Source organism: Fopius arisanus, unplaced genomic scaffold (genome assembly GCF_000806365.1).
Source record: "Fopius arisanus strain USDA-PBARC FA_bdor unplaced genomic scaffold, ASM80636v1 scaffold00015, whole genome shotgun sequence".
NCBI lineage: Eukaryota > Metazoa > Arthropoda > Insecta > Hymenoptera > Braconidae > Fopius > Fopius arisanus.
The window spans coordinates 1,427,748-1,441,983 of NW_011887754.1; the positions used below are offsets into that span (position 1 = coordinate 1,427,748).

At 42.5% G+C, this 14,236-nt stretch overlaps 4 protein-coding genes across 7 annotated transcripts; 2 read left to right on the plus strand and 2 right to left on the minus strand.

Moving 5' to 3' along the window:
- Nucleotides 1–330: 330 nt before the first annotated feature.
- LOC105263580 (NADH-cytochrome b5 reductase 3) lies at nucleotides 331–2,551 on the plus strand. Of its 2 annotated transcripts, none has more exons than XM_011299864.1 (4): nucleotides 331–419; nucleotides 1,199–1,528; nucleotides 1,600–1,788; nucleotides 1,902–2,551. In XM_011299864.1, the coding sequence occupies exons 1-4, from the start codon at nucleotides 369–371 to the stop codon at nucleotides 2,283–2,285; spliced, it is 954 nt and encodes a 317-aa protein (XP_011298166.1). In that variant the 5' UTR covers nucleotides 331–368; the 3' UTR covers nucleotides 2,286–2,551. The 2 variants fall into 2 exon arrangements, with proteins under 2 accessions (XP_011298166.1, XP_011298167.1); XM_011299865.1 differs by lacking the exon at nucleotides 331–419 and adding an exon at nucleotides 654–768.
- Nucleotides 2,552–2,573: 22 nt separating this feature from the next.
- Nucleotides 2,574–4,944, minus strand: CCT2 (chaperonin containing TCP1 subunit 2). The gene is made up of 3 exons (XM_011299867.1): nucleotides 4,840–4,944; nucleotides 4,193–4,502; nucleotides 2,574–4,094 (listed from the first exon to the last, which is right to left on the minus strand). The coding sequence occupies exons 1-3, from the start codon at nucleotides 4,840–4,842 to the stop codon at nucleotides 2,803–2,805; spliced, it is 1,605 nt and encodes a 534-aa protein (XP_011298169.1). The 5' UTR covers nucleotides 4,843–4,944; the 3' UTR covers nucleotides 2,574–2,802.
- A 3,085-nt stretch (nucleotides 4,945–8,029) lies between these two features.
- insc (inscuteable) lies at nucleotides 8,030–12,549 on the plus strand. Its single transcript, XM_011299872.1, has 2 exons — nucleotides 8,030–9,180; nucleotides 10,716–12,549. Exons 1-2 carry the CDS (start codon nucleotides 8,567–8,569, stop codon nucleotides 12,313–12,315), a joined length of 2,214 nt encoding a protein of 737 aa, XP_011298174.1. The 5' UTR covers nucleotides 8,030–8,566; the 3' UTR covers nucleotides 12,316–12,549.
- LOC105263583 (MIT domain-containing protein 1-like) lies at nucleotides 12,331–14,206 on the minus strand. Of its 3 annotated transcripts, none has more exons than XM_011299869.1 (6): nucleotides 14,116–14,206; nucleotides 13,831–13,987; nucleotides 13,609–13,735; nucleotides 13,212–13,450; nucleotides 12,937–13,136; nucleotides 12,331–12,721 (listed from the first exon to the last, which is right to left on the minus strand). In XM_011299869.1, the coding sequence occupies exons 3-6, from the start codon at nucleotides 13,727–13,729 to the stop codon at nucleotides 12,562–12,564; spliced, it is 720 nt and encodes a 239-aa protein (XP_011298171.1). In that variant the 5' UTR covers nucleotides 13,730–13,735; nucleotides 13,831–13,987; nucleotides 14,116–14,206; the 3' UTR covers nucleotides 12,331–12,561. The 3 variants fall into 3 exon arrangements, with proteins under 3 accessions (XP_011298171.1, XP_011298173.1, XP_011298172.1); XM_011299871.1 differs by having other exon boundaries at nucleotides 13,831–13,838; nucleotides 14,116–14,179; XM_011299870.1 differs by lacking the exon at nucleotides 13,831–13,987 and having other exon boundaries at nucleotides 14,116–14,199.
- Nucleotides 14,207–14,236: the final 30 nt, after the last annotated feature.

Here is a 14,236-nt window from a genome sequence, read left to right on the forward strand (position 1 = left end):
TGTTGTTTTCCACCGCAACGTCAGAGAGGATGAGAAAAAATCCCCATACAATAAATACTGAACGACCAAAAAGCAGAAAAAAATAAAAAAAACGACAATAACGAGTCACAGACGTTGAGCTCGACTCTCTCCCCTCCTAATTACGTATTAATTACGAGGATCAGATTATCGTCAAGTCTCAGGGGGGCTGCCAACTTCTTCATACCCTCCCACACTCTTACACATTCAAAGTCATATGACAATGATGTTCAAAAGTCAAAGGCAGTGATAAACGTCTGGGAAACAGTTCCATACAGTTTGCGTTCCAGGGAGTAGCTCCAGTGCTTCCAATAATTTAACAAATCAGCTGATCAATTTTTTTACTGAAAATGGCCAACAATCAGGCACCTGTTGCCAGGAATTTGACTGACAACTCTGGGGTATTTAACCATAAATTATGTATTTTCTCATATTCACCTCTGGTTCAACTCCAAAAATACATCAGACGAGTTCACTTCTATTTTCATTACGGTGTTTTGGGTCTCGTCGCCCAGACACCGGCTCAACGTGCTCATGTACTCATGTGCTCACAGAACTCTCTGATCATTTTCGATCGCCATCCAATTTCCATCATCGCCACTACGTAGCGATATCGCTTGACAATTCATCGTTTTTCCATTCCTCTTTTCCGCGACCTTGACCTCGTCTCAAGCCGTCGACTGAGTCCAGATTCTCACGTGCCAGCTGAGATTATTCTGGAGTGAAAATATGTTAGACTCTAGGGAAAGGGTAATTTTTATTATCAATTTTTACCAGTTATTTATTATGAGTTTTGCTCGAGTTTTAAACACCACTTGGATTTGACTTTTTTCTTTGTGAATTTCTGCTTTTTCGTGTTATCGCCAGATTTCTCGTTGGATAACCTCCCTTTTTTCCGTCGAGAACAAGTTTTTTTCCTGTTTTTTAAAATTAATTTGACATGTCATGCTGTTTTAATTGAGGGGATGGTGATTGAGGAGTTAATGAGTGAGATAGTGCTGTTAATGTTATGAAATTTCTCTTCATTACATTTTTTTGAACTAATTACATCATTATGTTCAATTTGCTACGAGAATTTGTTACTATTAATTTTATTCATGTAGATTTGAGGGTATTTTGAACATATTTTTATATATCATTACATAATCGTTTAATAATAGTTTCCTTAATTATTCTGAAGATTCTCACCGTTCTGGCTGCTGTTGGAACAGTGGTGGTGGTGGGAGTAGTCGTTCAATATTTTCTGACATGGAGAAAGGGCAAAAGGAAGTCTCCGATTCTACTAGAGAATCCACTAGCTAAATACAATCTCCCTTTAATTGAAAAAGAAGTAATTAGTCATGACACGAGGAGATTCAGGCTGGGCTTGCCAACGCCTGAGCATGTTCTGGGCTTGCCAACGGGTCAGCACATTCATCTCACTGCTGATATTAATGGGGAACTCGTCATCAGGGCTTACACGCCCGTCAGCAGCGACGATGATCACGGGTTTGTGGACCTCGTCGTCAAGGTAAAGAATTGAAAAAGAATTTGAACATTTATTTTGACTACAGTTCAATTATTTGGAGTTATCATGTATAGGTTTACTTCAAAAATGTCCACCCTAAATTCCCAGAGGGTGGGAAACTCTCACAACATCTCGAGGCCATGAAGATTGGAGACACAATCGCGGTTAAAGGGCCCTCAGGACGGCTGGTTTACAAGGGCAGGGGAAACTTTGCTATTAGGATGCTGAGGAAGGAGCCACCAGTTGAACACCACGTCAAAAAGGTTTTCGCCCATTTTTTTTTATCAATCACCAATTAATTGTACTTTTTGGGACGTATGTATATAAAATATAAGTACACAGCAATGCATAATTTCTTCAAACCGTCTGATTGCAGGCTGTGATGATCGCTGGAGGAACTGGAATAACCCCGATGCTCCAACTGATCCGCCAAATAACAAAAGATCCAGAAGATCACACCCAAGTATCTCTCCTCTTCGCTAACCAGACAGAAAAAGATATTCTGCTTCGAGAGGAGCTGGAAAACCTCGCCAAGAACCATGCAGATCAGTTCAAACTCTGGTTCACTCTGGACACGAGCAGCGAGAGCTGGAAGTACTCCACTGGATGGGTGAATACAGACATGATAAAAGAGCACATGTTTCCACCTGCGCCTGACACTATTGTTCTCATGTGTGGTCCACCTCCGATGATAAATTTCGCCTGCACACCGAATCTCGATAAATTGGGATACGACACGAAGATGAGATTCGCCTATTAATTGTCATCGATATTCGAGGCCGAACCATTCTATTCCCACATTCACATTTTTTCCAATTTTGAATTAACCCTTCAAGTTTTTTTATTACATTATTTTTAATGCTCTATTCGAAACTGAAGATGTTATCGGATCGTCTTTAATCTGCAGTTGAAAAACAATATTCAGAATTTTCCTGTAAATAAATAGTCAGAACGTACTGTCTGAGGCATTTATTCATGTAAAAATGGTACTTGTTATTAAAAAAATGAAAAGGTGCTCACCAATAATTTTCTCATTCTTGTTCTGTTCAATTCGTACTTATACTCATTTAGTATTAGTGAATTAATGGAAAAATACTCGACCCTCGAAGCAATTTATTAACTTAACAATGAGTGAGAAAAAAAATCCGCAGCGAAGACGTAAAGAGTAACAAGCTTTTCGTAGGTCTTATTCTAATCTCTCAATTAAATGAACTTGTTACTCTTGATTTCTTCGCCACTGCGATGAATATACGTTTTATTTCCAAATCGATGAATAATTAACAATGTCCACGATCCTGGACACGTTTTCGTGGAGCTGATCGCAGAATATTGTCAACCCGAAGGATCATCTCGGCAGCTTCAGCAGCGCTGAGGAGCACCTGCCTCTTGACTGCCCAGGACTCTGTAATCCCTAACTTCGTCATGCACGCCACTTTTCCATTTTCCATATCGAGGCCAACGGTGCAGACTCCTGAGTTGTGCGCAGCCCTGAGTTCACTGATGAGCTGTGCAGAGTCATATCCAGCATTGTCCGCGATTATAGTGGGCAATTGTTGCAGAGCCCTGGAGAAGGCCTCCATGGCCACAGCCTCTTTCCCTGGGGTCGCCGCTGCTGCCTTCATAACAGCGCACGCCATTATCATCTCACTGCAACCACCCCCATAAACTATCCTGGATTCTCGGACAGTGGCTGCAAGAACGCACAGGGCGTCGTGCAGAGATCTCTCCGCCTCGTCCAGAATCTGCTGAGTTGCTCCACGTATCACCACTGTGCAAGCCTCTCCTAGAGGTACTCCCGAAAAACGCAGTAGAGTGTCTTCACCGATCATTATTTGTTCAATGGAGTCACACTTTCCAAGTTTAACGAGCTCAGGTTGATCAAAAGTGCTGACAATTTCCCCTCCAGTGACAAGGGCAAGTCTCTCGATACCGTCGAAGTCAGCGTGCTCAATGGCCATGATTCCAGCATCAGCGAACAGCTGTTCAGGGTAATTGTAGATCAGCTGCCTGTTGATGAAGACGTTACAGCCATGCTTGACAATTTTTTCCACCTTGTCCTTCATCTTCTCTTTCTCAGCGATCTCGAGCTCGGCAATTTTTGCCATCGAGTCCACCCGGACCCTAGACCCGAACACTTTGATTTTGTCTGTGTCCATGGGAGTGTTGGCGATAAGAATTTTCGCGTCGGTGATCTTCTGGGGTTGGTGAACGCCGGGTTTCTTGTCCAGCAGGAAGCCCAAGTCCAGGAATGAGTTGCCAAGTGTGGCACCTCGGATTTTAATTATCTGGATGGCTGAGAGATTGCCAGAACCCTTCAGACGCAGTACTGCGTCCACTGCGAGCTCACTGAAATGCTCCTTGTACTGAGAGAGGATTTTTGAGCTCAGAGTCGTCCTAGCAATGTTCAAGAGGTCCTCGCGGAAACGTTTAGGATCTGCTGAGTGATCTGATGCTGCATTCTGCAGAGCCTCACGTGCTACATTCGCTGCACGGCGCCAGCCCCCGATTATCGTCTGCGGATGGATTTTCTGCTCCACCAGGTGCTCTGCTTCCTTCAGTAATTCAGAAGCTGCAGAATTTATTACCAGGAAATATTGCATTATTATTATCCATTCAAATATAAAAATTTCTTTGAATTGACCGATGAAGTTTGGAGGTTAGACTCACCAAGGACAGTGACCGAGGTGGTGCCATCCCCTACCTCATCGTCCTGGACCTTGGACATATCCACTAGAATCTTAGCTGCTGGATTGTCGACACCTACACTCTTGAGGATGGTGGCACCATCGTTGGTCACTTGAACCTGTCCTGCGTTACGACCGTGAGCAACGAGGATCTTGTCCATACCCTTGGGGCCCAGTGTGGATTTCACCAGGTCCCCAATAGCAATGGCTCCTACAAAAAGACTCAGACGAGCGATTTCTGACTTCTCCTCTTCAGCTTCGTTCTTCAGAATTCTCACAGGGTTCAGGGATACCTGGGGAATGGATCAAGATTCAAATAAAAATGAGAGCAATGACTCAGGGCTTCAAAACATCAGAAAATCCAATCATTTCCAGAAGGAAAAAATATTAGTCTATTATCAACCGTCCAATATCTCATGAAATGAAAATGTCTGCCCATTTTTTAATCATTAAATCAAATGAATGAAAAAGAATTTTCGAGATGTGAGAAAATTCACATGATACACGTGCGCCATTTGTCACATTTTCCACCGGTGATTGATTGAAAGTTACACCAAAGGCACACCCCCTGGAGTCTCCAGGATTTTCGTTAAAAAAATTAATACTCGGGGATTTGAATTATAGTATTACCATTGTGAAACGTTTATTTCTACTTTGTTTATTCGATAAACTTTGGAGAACACCGGGATGATGCGAAAAATGTTGCGATGCACGAGACCAAGACTTGCTCCAAGATGTCGCCTCAATTGGATTGTCAGATTATTTCCTCTGGGTCTGAAAATCCGACGATTTGATTTGTGAAGGAAGGCGGGAGCCTTTGAATCTGCCAATGACGATTGAATTACAATCGGAGGGAACCAATGACATGAGTTCGATGGGGTGTCCCTCCAGGACAGGGGAAATATCCAGAGGGGGAAAGAACCTCTCGGCACTCAATTCAGTTCCTTTTATGGTTATTCCAAATTTTAAGGACGGAGATAATTATATATCATTATTAAGATTAGAATTTGAAAAATATTTATATAAAAAATATTTATATAAAATTGCCTTCAATACGAAAATTCGCATATCGAGTGTTTGAAGACAAAAATGGAATTATGCAGGAGGAAAATTGGTATGGCTACCAAAATATCCATATCAATTGCAATTATTAATGTTTTTAAAATGAAAAAATGGTAAGTCAATTAAACAGGGGGAGGGATATTTAGTATTGATTTAATCCTGTTGTATGAAGGGATTATCCACAGGTTTGAAAATCGGTCAACCGAAAAGATTGGAATTTAGCTTGGAATTAAAAAAAAATTAAGTTGTATTTTTTTACGGGTGGGGAAGGGTCTAAGGATTTTTTTTCATGCAAAAGTGATCCTAAGAGAAATAAATGGGGAACAATCCTGGGGTCAATCGAATTTTTTCACCATTTTTCCGATTTTGTGTTTTTGGTGAAACGCGAGATTTTCAATTGAGAAAAAAATTGATCTAATAAATTAATAAACATAAATATAATGGTAAAGATAACAGAATTATTATCCTTGAAATAGCTTTTGTTTTCAACACCTTGCCGGTGGATTTAATACCGTTAATGATAAATCAATATTCCCAAGTGTCGGTTGACTAAGTCCATCCGATCACTCGTGTAAACCCAGTGAATGTTCACGTATAAAAGGGGCCCTCGGCCCCTATTGTCCTACCCGAGCGAAAACTAGGGGGACAGATGTGCCAAACCGTTATACATACCGTGTATGGGTCTTGTGGAGTTATGTACAATATAAAAACCCGTACATGATAGACAAAAGCAGCGGGTGACTGCGCTATACGTGCACACGATTTTTAAATGCCAGAAACACCTTTTCACTTCAACGAGTTTAAAAGGAAACTTAGTCTGCGTTTTTTAAATTGTCCATGGAAATTTACAATTCACTGTACGGAATCGATGAATCATTCCTGGCGATTATTCGAAAAAATTTATCCTCTTTTTTTCACAATAGAAAACTCGGCGATCCCCTTATTTAATCCACCGAATTAATTTCATTGTTAAAATAATGGTTAGTGCTAGAATTACCTAATTATCGTATGTAAACATGAGATAATGAATCATCTCGTACCACGTGCGAATTATGCGAGTGAAATCACCGCGAATTCTCTGGTCAAATGGTGAACCAGGATAAGTGGATTTTTTTCTCGGTCTGTTTTTAACCGATATCCCGGAATTGAAGAGAGATAACGATATTTACAGTTCTACCTTTTTTGTAGCTCTCATATTTCTGCATAATCAATGTTTTCGCAAAAAAATCGGTATATCCCTTCCATTCCGAGATATCGGGGAAAAACTGGTCTCGAAAAAAATTCACTTATTCTAGTTTGCTGCTGTGACTTTCGAAAATAATCACTCCAACGGAATCCTATGATGCAACTGGTCCGAGATCATTTTCTCAGTTGCTCTGAACACGTGCAGTAAAATTCATTGACATTTTCCAACGTCTGGAAGCCATGAAAATAAATATCACCGGATTTTCCGAACCCGGATACTGAGCAGATGCGCGCTATCGGCGCGTGCCGTACCATTAGGGGATGGGGAATGTGTGAACCCCATGTTCTGCACGTAAATGCAGAGCGCATTTATTTCGAAATTCAGAGAGAGTGAGAGGGGGTCACCAGGTGGTGACTGGCCCTTCAAAGACCCCACCGACGTGATTTCACCCCCTCTCCATCCCCCTCCCTCGATCTGCCCCACTCCAACCCCTCAAAATTCATCAAAACAATTCTCTATTAATTACATCGATGCAAATGAAATAATCATGAGATGGGTACATTTTTTTCAATACCAGTTTTGACCCGATATCTCGGGATTGAAGGAATATATCGATTTTTTTGTATAAACATTTTTTTTAGAAAAATATTATAGCTACAAAAAAAATATTTACGAAAATTTCGGTATCTTTCGTCAATTTTGAGATATTCGCTGAAAACGAGCATCGAAAAAATAGAGTTTTTCCAGTTTGCCATTTCGTAATAGGAATATCTGAATATACATAATAATCGAATACTCTAAATTGACCTATTTATTTTTTATATTCAAAATCACCATTTTACATCTATTTTACATAGATTCCCCCGCAAAGAGGGAGTTTTTTTATTTTCATCTCATCGCTGTCAGATTTGATTAATTCGAAATTCGGAGTTTCAATTTCGAAGGGAGAGGAGCAGTAATGACTTTTTCAAAATAACCAGTTGTACGTTAGAAAAGTGGGGAGGGGAAATGTCCCCCTTCCCCCATACAGTAAATGCCAACACACGCGGCAACCCCCATAGGTGCATTAATATGGGGTACCAAGGGGAGGCGTGGCGGGTGAAAGGAGATGAGGGGATGCCCGCGACTTTGCGCCCAGAGGGAGGAGAGACCGCCAGGAAGTCGGATGGAATCCACGCAGAAGCTCGTCATCCCCAAAAATCATCCCGAATATTCAAAAAACCAGTGAACGCCAAGTGTTTCAATAATCATAAAAATAAAAAAAAATAAATTTACTCGGGGAATGAAAAAAAAAATAAATCGACGACAAATAAAAAATAAAATGCTTTATCAATAATTAAAGAGTGAACCGCTCGTTTTGGAATTGTGATAACTCGATGATAATCGCGTGTCCTTGGATTATTTATAAATAATTAATAAACCCGTGAATTCACAACAATCGGCTGATGGTCTGATAAAATTCCCACGTACTCGTTCTCACCAGGTGAATGCAAACGAATTAATGTCACCAATTGACTAAAAATCCAGCGGATCTTACATGAATAAATAAATCGGTGTCCATTGAGTGGATAAATCGGGTGGTGGGAGTTACTTCCGATTACTCACTAATGCCGTTACAGGCGCATTCGCCGATTGGATTATGATGGAATAAGTGGGTGTGCGGGTGTCATCCAGGTTTACGTTCTGGAAATACCGACGGCAGAAGGTCGCGTGCCTCCAGTTGCTCATCACCAGTGTCCAGGGGTTCATTTTCACGCCATAAGGCGCCCACGCGACTCCGTCCTGCTCCAGTGGATCGTGACAACAGGAGTTGCTGCTGTTGGCCAGGGGGTGCTAACCCCTCTGGGTGTCTTCACCGGAAGTTCTGGGGGTTCTCCGTCTTGAGTCGGGAGTTTTGAGAAATAATCCAACGGATTAGTCTAGTTCCGTATTTTCAGCACTTCTCTTTCCACCGGAGAACAGTGAAATGTTTTTTGTTGAAGTGAAAAATTGAAACGATTTCTCCAGTGATTTTTTTTAAAGATAAATCTGTGGTTGAGTATTTCAACAATCAGTGAAATTTTGAGCTGTCGAGTGAGTCAGTTATTTATAATTACATAAATTATCGGAATGAGCGGGTTTAAACGAATGCAGAGTCGAGTGTTTTGGGGGCACATGGAGGCTCAGGATCTGGACAGAACTCCTCTCCTGGGCTCGTCCTCTCGGGTCCTGCAGACTTCCTACTGCAATTTTGGTCGCGACACTGACACTGAGAAAGACAGTGACACAAGTCACGAGGAGATAGAGCTGTCCCAGAGTGTCAGCCTGAATATCACTGCCATCAGGGTGAACGAGGTGATTGAAGAAGGTGGAGAGGTTCAGCTGCAGACTTCCATCGAGCGGAGGCTGTCGCAGGTTCCGGAGGACGTGCCGGAGTCCCTGGGGGATGCGGAGTGCTGCAGGTCGGCGAGCCCTCGGTGTCAGGGACACGGCAGTCTCGACTCCGGTTTCTCCGACTCCGAACGCTCCAAGAGTCCAGGAGTAGGGGATGATGGAACCCCCCGGCGTCACAGGAGGCGACGCAGACGATCTGACAGACCCAGGGCCAATCCCAGGGTAAATGCCCTCTTCAGGGAACACGATCTCCTACACACGTCCACTCCCAAGAGGGAATTACCTGGAGCCAGGTGCAGACAGAGTATGATTTTTACCAGCGACGAGGAACGAGAACTCGTGTCTCCCAGGTGAGCTCAATTTATTTTTCCATTTTTGATATTATAAAAATGTAAATTACTTCCAAATTTCGGGAATTAATTAATATAATTGAAAAAACCTCAGGGGAATAAATTTTTCGATTTTCCCCTGAACATCCAATTATTTTGACTTTGAAGCAATTATGAAATTATTATTATTCCCAAATTATCAATATCCTCTTTCGAATTGTCTTGGTATCCACTCATAACTCGCAACATAAATCAAGATAGAGATAAAAAAACGAGTCATCAGGGGTCTTGGCACACGTGGGGCGAGATAACAGAATTTACCTCAAAATATAGAGCAAGTCATAACAGGTGAGTCAGTAGAATTGCTGGAGAACGGTAGAAACCTAAATATTTCGATTGAGAATCACCGATAATGGGCTTTGCTGGTGATTGCGATCGGTATGTGACGAAATGGTTGTTCTAGCTTAGGGGATATCAATCGGAAATGAGTGTACAGTGAGCAACAACCAGAGGAATGCGACAAGCAAAACATATTTACAAAAGAGACGATGGGTATTTCGCACAAGAATGTCAATACGCTTGTGAATCAACTCAATAATTCAGTAATTCTATTAATTCTATTAATTTTTCATTTTAATAGCCGAGCGTTGACTCAGCATTGCATAATAATAAATAAATAATAAAACCGTCGGTCTTGGGGAGAGTAGAAACGGAAATTGAAATAGAAATGTAGATGAACGAATAATAGAGCCGAATTCTTCCGTCTGGTCTCGTCTTCATGTCATTATTATTCAATCCATCTCGCATAAGAATACGTGTTCGACCTCTGATTCTACGTCTCGATTCGTACGTAATCCGAAATAAAAATCTCGCGTGATCTCCATCTTGAGGCAATTGTCTCTGAAAGAAAGGAAATTCCATTAGTCCCATCGACGACAGCCAACGACCAACACTAGCTCTCGACAAATTCAAATTAGTTCTGCAGTTGTATACCCCAGGAAATTGGATTGAGTCACTGGAGGAATTCATCCGCGTTCTCCAGAGATGAAGAATCACGAGGGGAAAAAATGAAAATACGAGTGAATGGATTAGTCATTGGACGAGATCACTGCTGGATTAGTCAGCTTTCGTGGTACGACGCGATAATCTGGGGGACTGCATATGAGAATTTTCCTGAGAAAGTGGGGGATACGTTGGCCTGGAGACGGTGATGGACTGGAGTGCAGTAGTTTCAAGTGCAAGTGATAGGACTGAATCTCTAGATTTTCCGAGAAAATCACGAGCGATAACACGCGATGGCTTGGTCGAGGTACATAATGAAAGATTATTATCCCGATAAAAGTGGAAAATTCTCAAGATCTTATTTCAGATTGATATGAAAAAATATACCGTTTCTACGTTCCATTATTATTCCATTTCTCAATTTTTCCATTACAATTCAATTATATTATTATTATTTGTTTCCAGTGAAATTGAAAAAAGTTTTTCCGATTTTTTCTCAGTTCACTGGTGTTTTAATTTTTTTTTTTTTTTAATTATTAATCAATCTGTTGCAGAATCGAAGAGGAGAAGGAGGATTGCCCACTTCCCTCAGGCCAGACTCCCCAGGTGGAGGAGTGCCTGGGGGATTTTCTGTACGCGCAAGAGCCACCAGAGGATGATATCCCGACGTCCTCGAGTACCTCTCGAGGTTCGACCCCGTCCTTCACAGGGCCCTGGTACACTCGTCTCTCGAACGATCGCTCAGGATCCGCTGACAGGACTCCAACCGATAGATACCAGGAGTCTGTGAAAACGTGGCTGAACGATCTCGCAGAGGATTACGATCCAGAGTGCAGCGTTGCACTGCAGAGCAAAGCGCTCCCCAAGAAACCTCAAGAAACACGAGAGGAAAGCCAGTCACGGGATTTGCGCCTGATGACATCGACAGCCACTGCAGCAGCCACAGAATTGATAATCCGCGCCGACGGTTTCTCAAAACACATCAACGAAGTAATTGATAAAGTTTCGAGCCTCGAGAGCGGAAGATCAGAGCGCAAACTTTTGCGATCAATCGAGGACGAGGCATTCTCCCTGTTATCAGAACTCGGAGCCCCTCCACCCCGGAGGATCCACGAGGGGAGTCTCCGCTCGGTTCTGTCCCAACTGGAGTCCCTGGAGAACGTGGTGAACTCAACAGTGAACACTCGCCTGGATTTCTATATCGAGAGAGTGGTGAGGGGTCTGGAGGACGCACCCAGGGAGACCGGGAGTGCTGCGAGAGGAGCCCTTGCTGCCCTGACAGCCTTGGGACTCGCGGGTACCCGAGCAGGCAACAGCATCGCCAGGTGCTCAGGAGTCAGAGCACTCCTGACGTCCCTCATCTCAGCTGGAAGACTCTCCAGTGAATTGCGATGCTCGACACTGCGGGCGTTGTCCAGCGTGTGCTGTTGTCCCCTGGCCATCGGGCATTTCGTCAAGGAGGGGGGCCCAGAAATTCTCGTCGATCTCCTCGCCTCCAAAACCGCCCCTGAGAGGGAGAGGATGGAGGCAACTGCTCTTGTCGTGCAGATAACTGCACCCTGGACTGACGCCCTCGGCCTACGGCATCTTGAACCTTTTGCCAATATTCTCGTGGACATTCTGACGAATCTGGCCGAGGAGACGAGGTGCGCACAGACTCTCCTACTCTCTGCTGCGGCTCTCAATAATCTTGGAGACTCTCAGAAGTGCGTTTATGCTCTCGTCAAGTGCGAGACAGTCCGGAAGCTCTTGAGGTGCGTGAAGAAAAGCGTTGGGGGAAGCATTTGGCTTATGGAGCAGGTCGCCTCACTCGTGGGTAAATTAGCCAAGATTCCTGATGTCAGGGGGCATCTTGCCAGAGCCAGGGCTTCGGTCGCTCTCGTGTGTTTCCTCAGGATGGCGCCTCCGGGGATCGAGGAGGCTTATCAGAGACTAGCGGTTACTGCAGCTGCTGCTCTCACCAGACTCTGCGTTGATCCAGAAATTGCGAAGCAGGTCGTCGCCGTGGGAGGGGCTGATTGCCTGCCTAATTATCATTCTGAGGATGAGGAGGACCAGGGTGGGCTTCTCAAGTACACCAGGAGTCTCAGGATCGCCTGCAGGAAGGCTGCGCAGCACATCGGACAGGCTAAGGCCTGCGATTACTCTTTGTGAGATTAATTAAGTGATGAATGAGAGAGTTAATTACGGAGTATTTTTTCGGGTCATGGAGGACAAGGACGTACTTTTCGGAAATGTGAGTCTGGGATGAATAAATCGAGTCATTTCGTGGAAAAATAGATTTTTTGAATTCTATTCGATCAGCAGTGTACATAGGCTTAATTATTGTAACAATTGTTTAGTGCCATAATTAAATCTTGTAAAATAAAAAAATTATTCTAAACACCATTGGAGGGAAATTCACAGTGGTCTTTCCAGGTGGCTTGTATGAAAAATATCAACTGTGGTTTCGAGACACGGTCGCAACTCCATGTCACACGCTCCCAGGACGAATTTACCCTCTGGAGCTTTGAAGTAGTCTAGACCTCGTCCAATTTTTATTACCCAACCGTTGCTTAGCCTGTTAAACAATGCAATGATAACCAAAATATACTATATTACAAAAAAAAATTTTATTCCCATAATTGGGTTAAAATTATTTTTTAAAAATTAAGAATTATTGTTTTTGCATGAATATTTCTTCTCTCCTGGGCCGAAAAATAATTCCAATTGACAAGGATTCAAATGAATTACTGAAATTTATGGAAATGTTTTCCACGGGATTTTCCAACTCACGATATTTGTCTGTCGTGGAGTGTATCTGAAAATTTGACTTCAAATGTCACTAATCGAGTCGCCAAATTCGATCGCAATTCTTCCAATCTCTTCACTTGATTTTTTCCATCCTCCGGGTCCTGAGTGGTGAGTAGAGAAACTCTTGACAGGGACTTACACCTCTGAACAGCTAATTCGCACAATCTTACCAAATTTAAACACTGAAACAGAATATAATCCGGAAATTGATCAGACCTGACGTTTTTTGCATCGGTGGTTTTTTTTATTTTTATCACCTGGTGATAAGCTCTGACGTACGGATCCTCGATGTGGACATGCGTCACGGTGTCATCCAGGAATCTTCCGAAGAGACTCCTATACCCGTGACCGACGCTACCTGCCTCTATTTTCATCTGCTCCCTGTATTTTCCCTCGGCTTTCCTCTTTCGTATCAACTCCTTCAGATCTTCCGCTCTTTTGAAGTACTGTTCTATCCTAGCCGAGAAGTGCTTCTTCTTCTTTTCGTCCTTTAAACCTTCGTGAAGCAAATAAATATTTCCATTCATTCCAATAACACTCAATAAAACACTTGAAAAAATAATAAATGGTTTTAAAAAATTCGCAAGTCCAAAGGTCAATTAATAATTTTCTGATAATTTAATTTGGACTTATAATTCAATTTCAAAAAATGACCTTTCATCGAATCCACTAGGATTTGCAGGCCCTCCTGATACAGCACTAGTGCAAGGGTGTATTGTTCTTTCTTGTCCATCTCCACAGCTCTCGTTAAAATTGATGCTGCAGTGCTCTCCATTACTCACTTGTTAAATAATGAGAAAAAACATGTGACAAAAAAAAAATTAATAACAAGCGAAATAATTGGGATTTTACCATTTCCCCTGAAATGCAATATACCTGAAAAACTGTTGATGTTACGAAAAAATATCAAAAGGCCGTTTTTCTCGAAAATTCAAATCCAAATTTCCCACTGCGCTCCAGGCATGCGCGGCCGTGAAATTAAAAAAAAAAGATCAAACAATATGGCGAATTGTTGAGCGCATTTGATCATAACCTTGAAAAATCAAAAACCGTAGGGAAATCATAATAAAGATTTGAAGTAAACAGTTTTCGGTTTTGTGTGTAAGTGTGCGGCCAAATGAATAGAATGATGATTTCGGAGGTTAATTGAGACGCAATTACCTGACGGAGATGAAGAAATTGTGAGAGAACAACTCTTGCGCCTTTTTACACGAATCGCTTGGCGATACCGAGGGGTGGGAGAAGGTGCTTATGTAGGATATATGTAAACATTGTTCAAGAT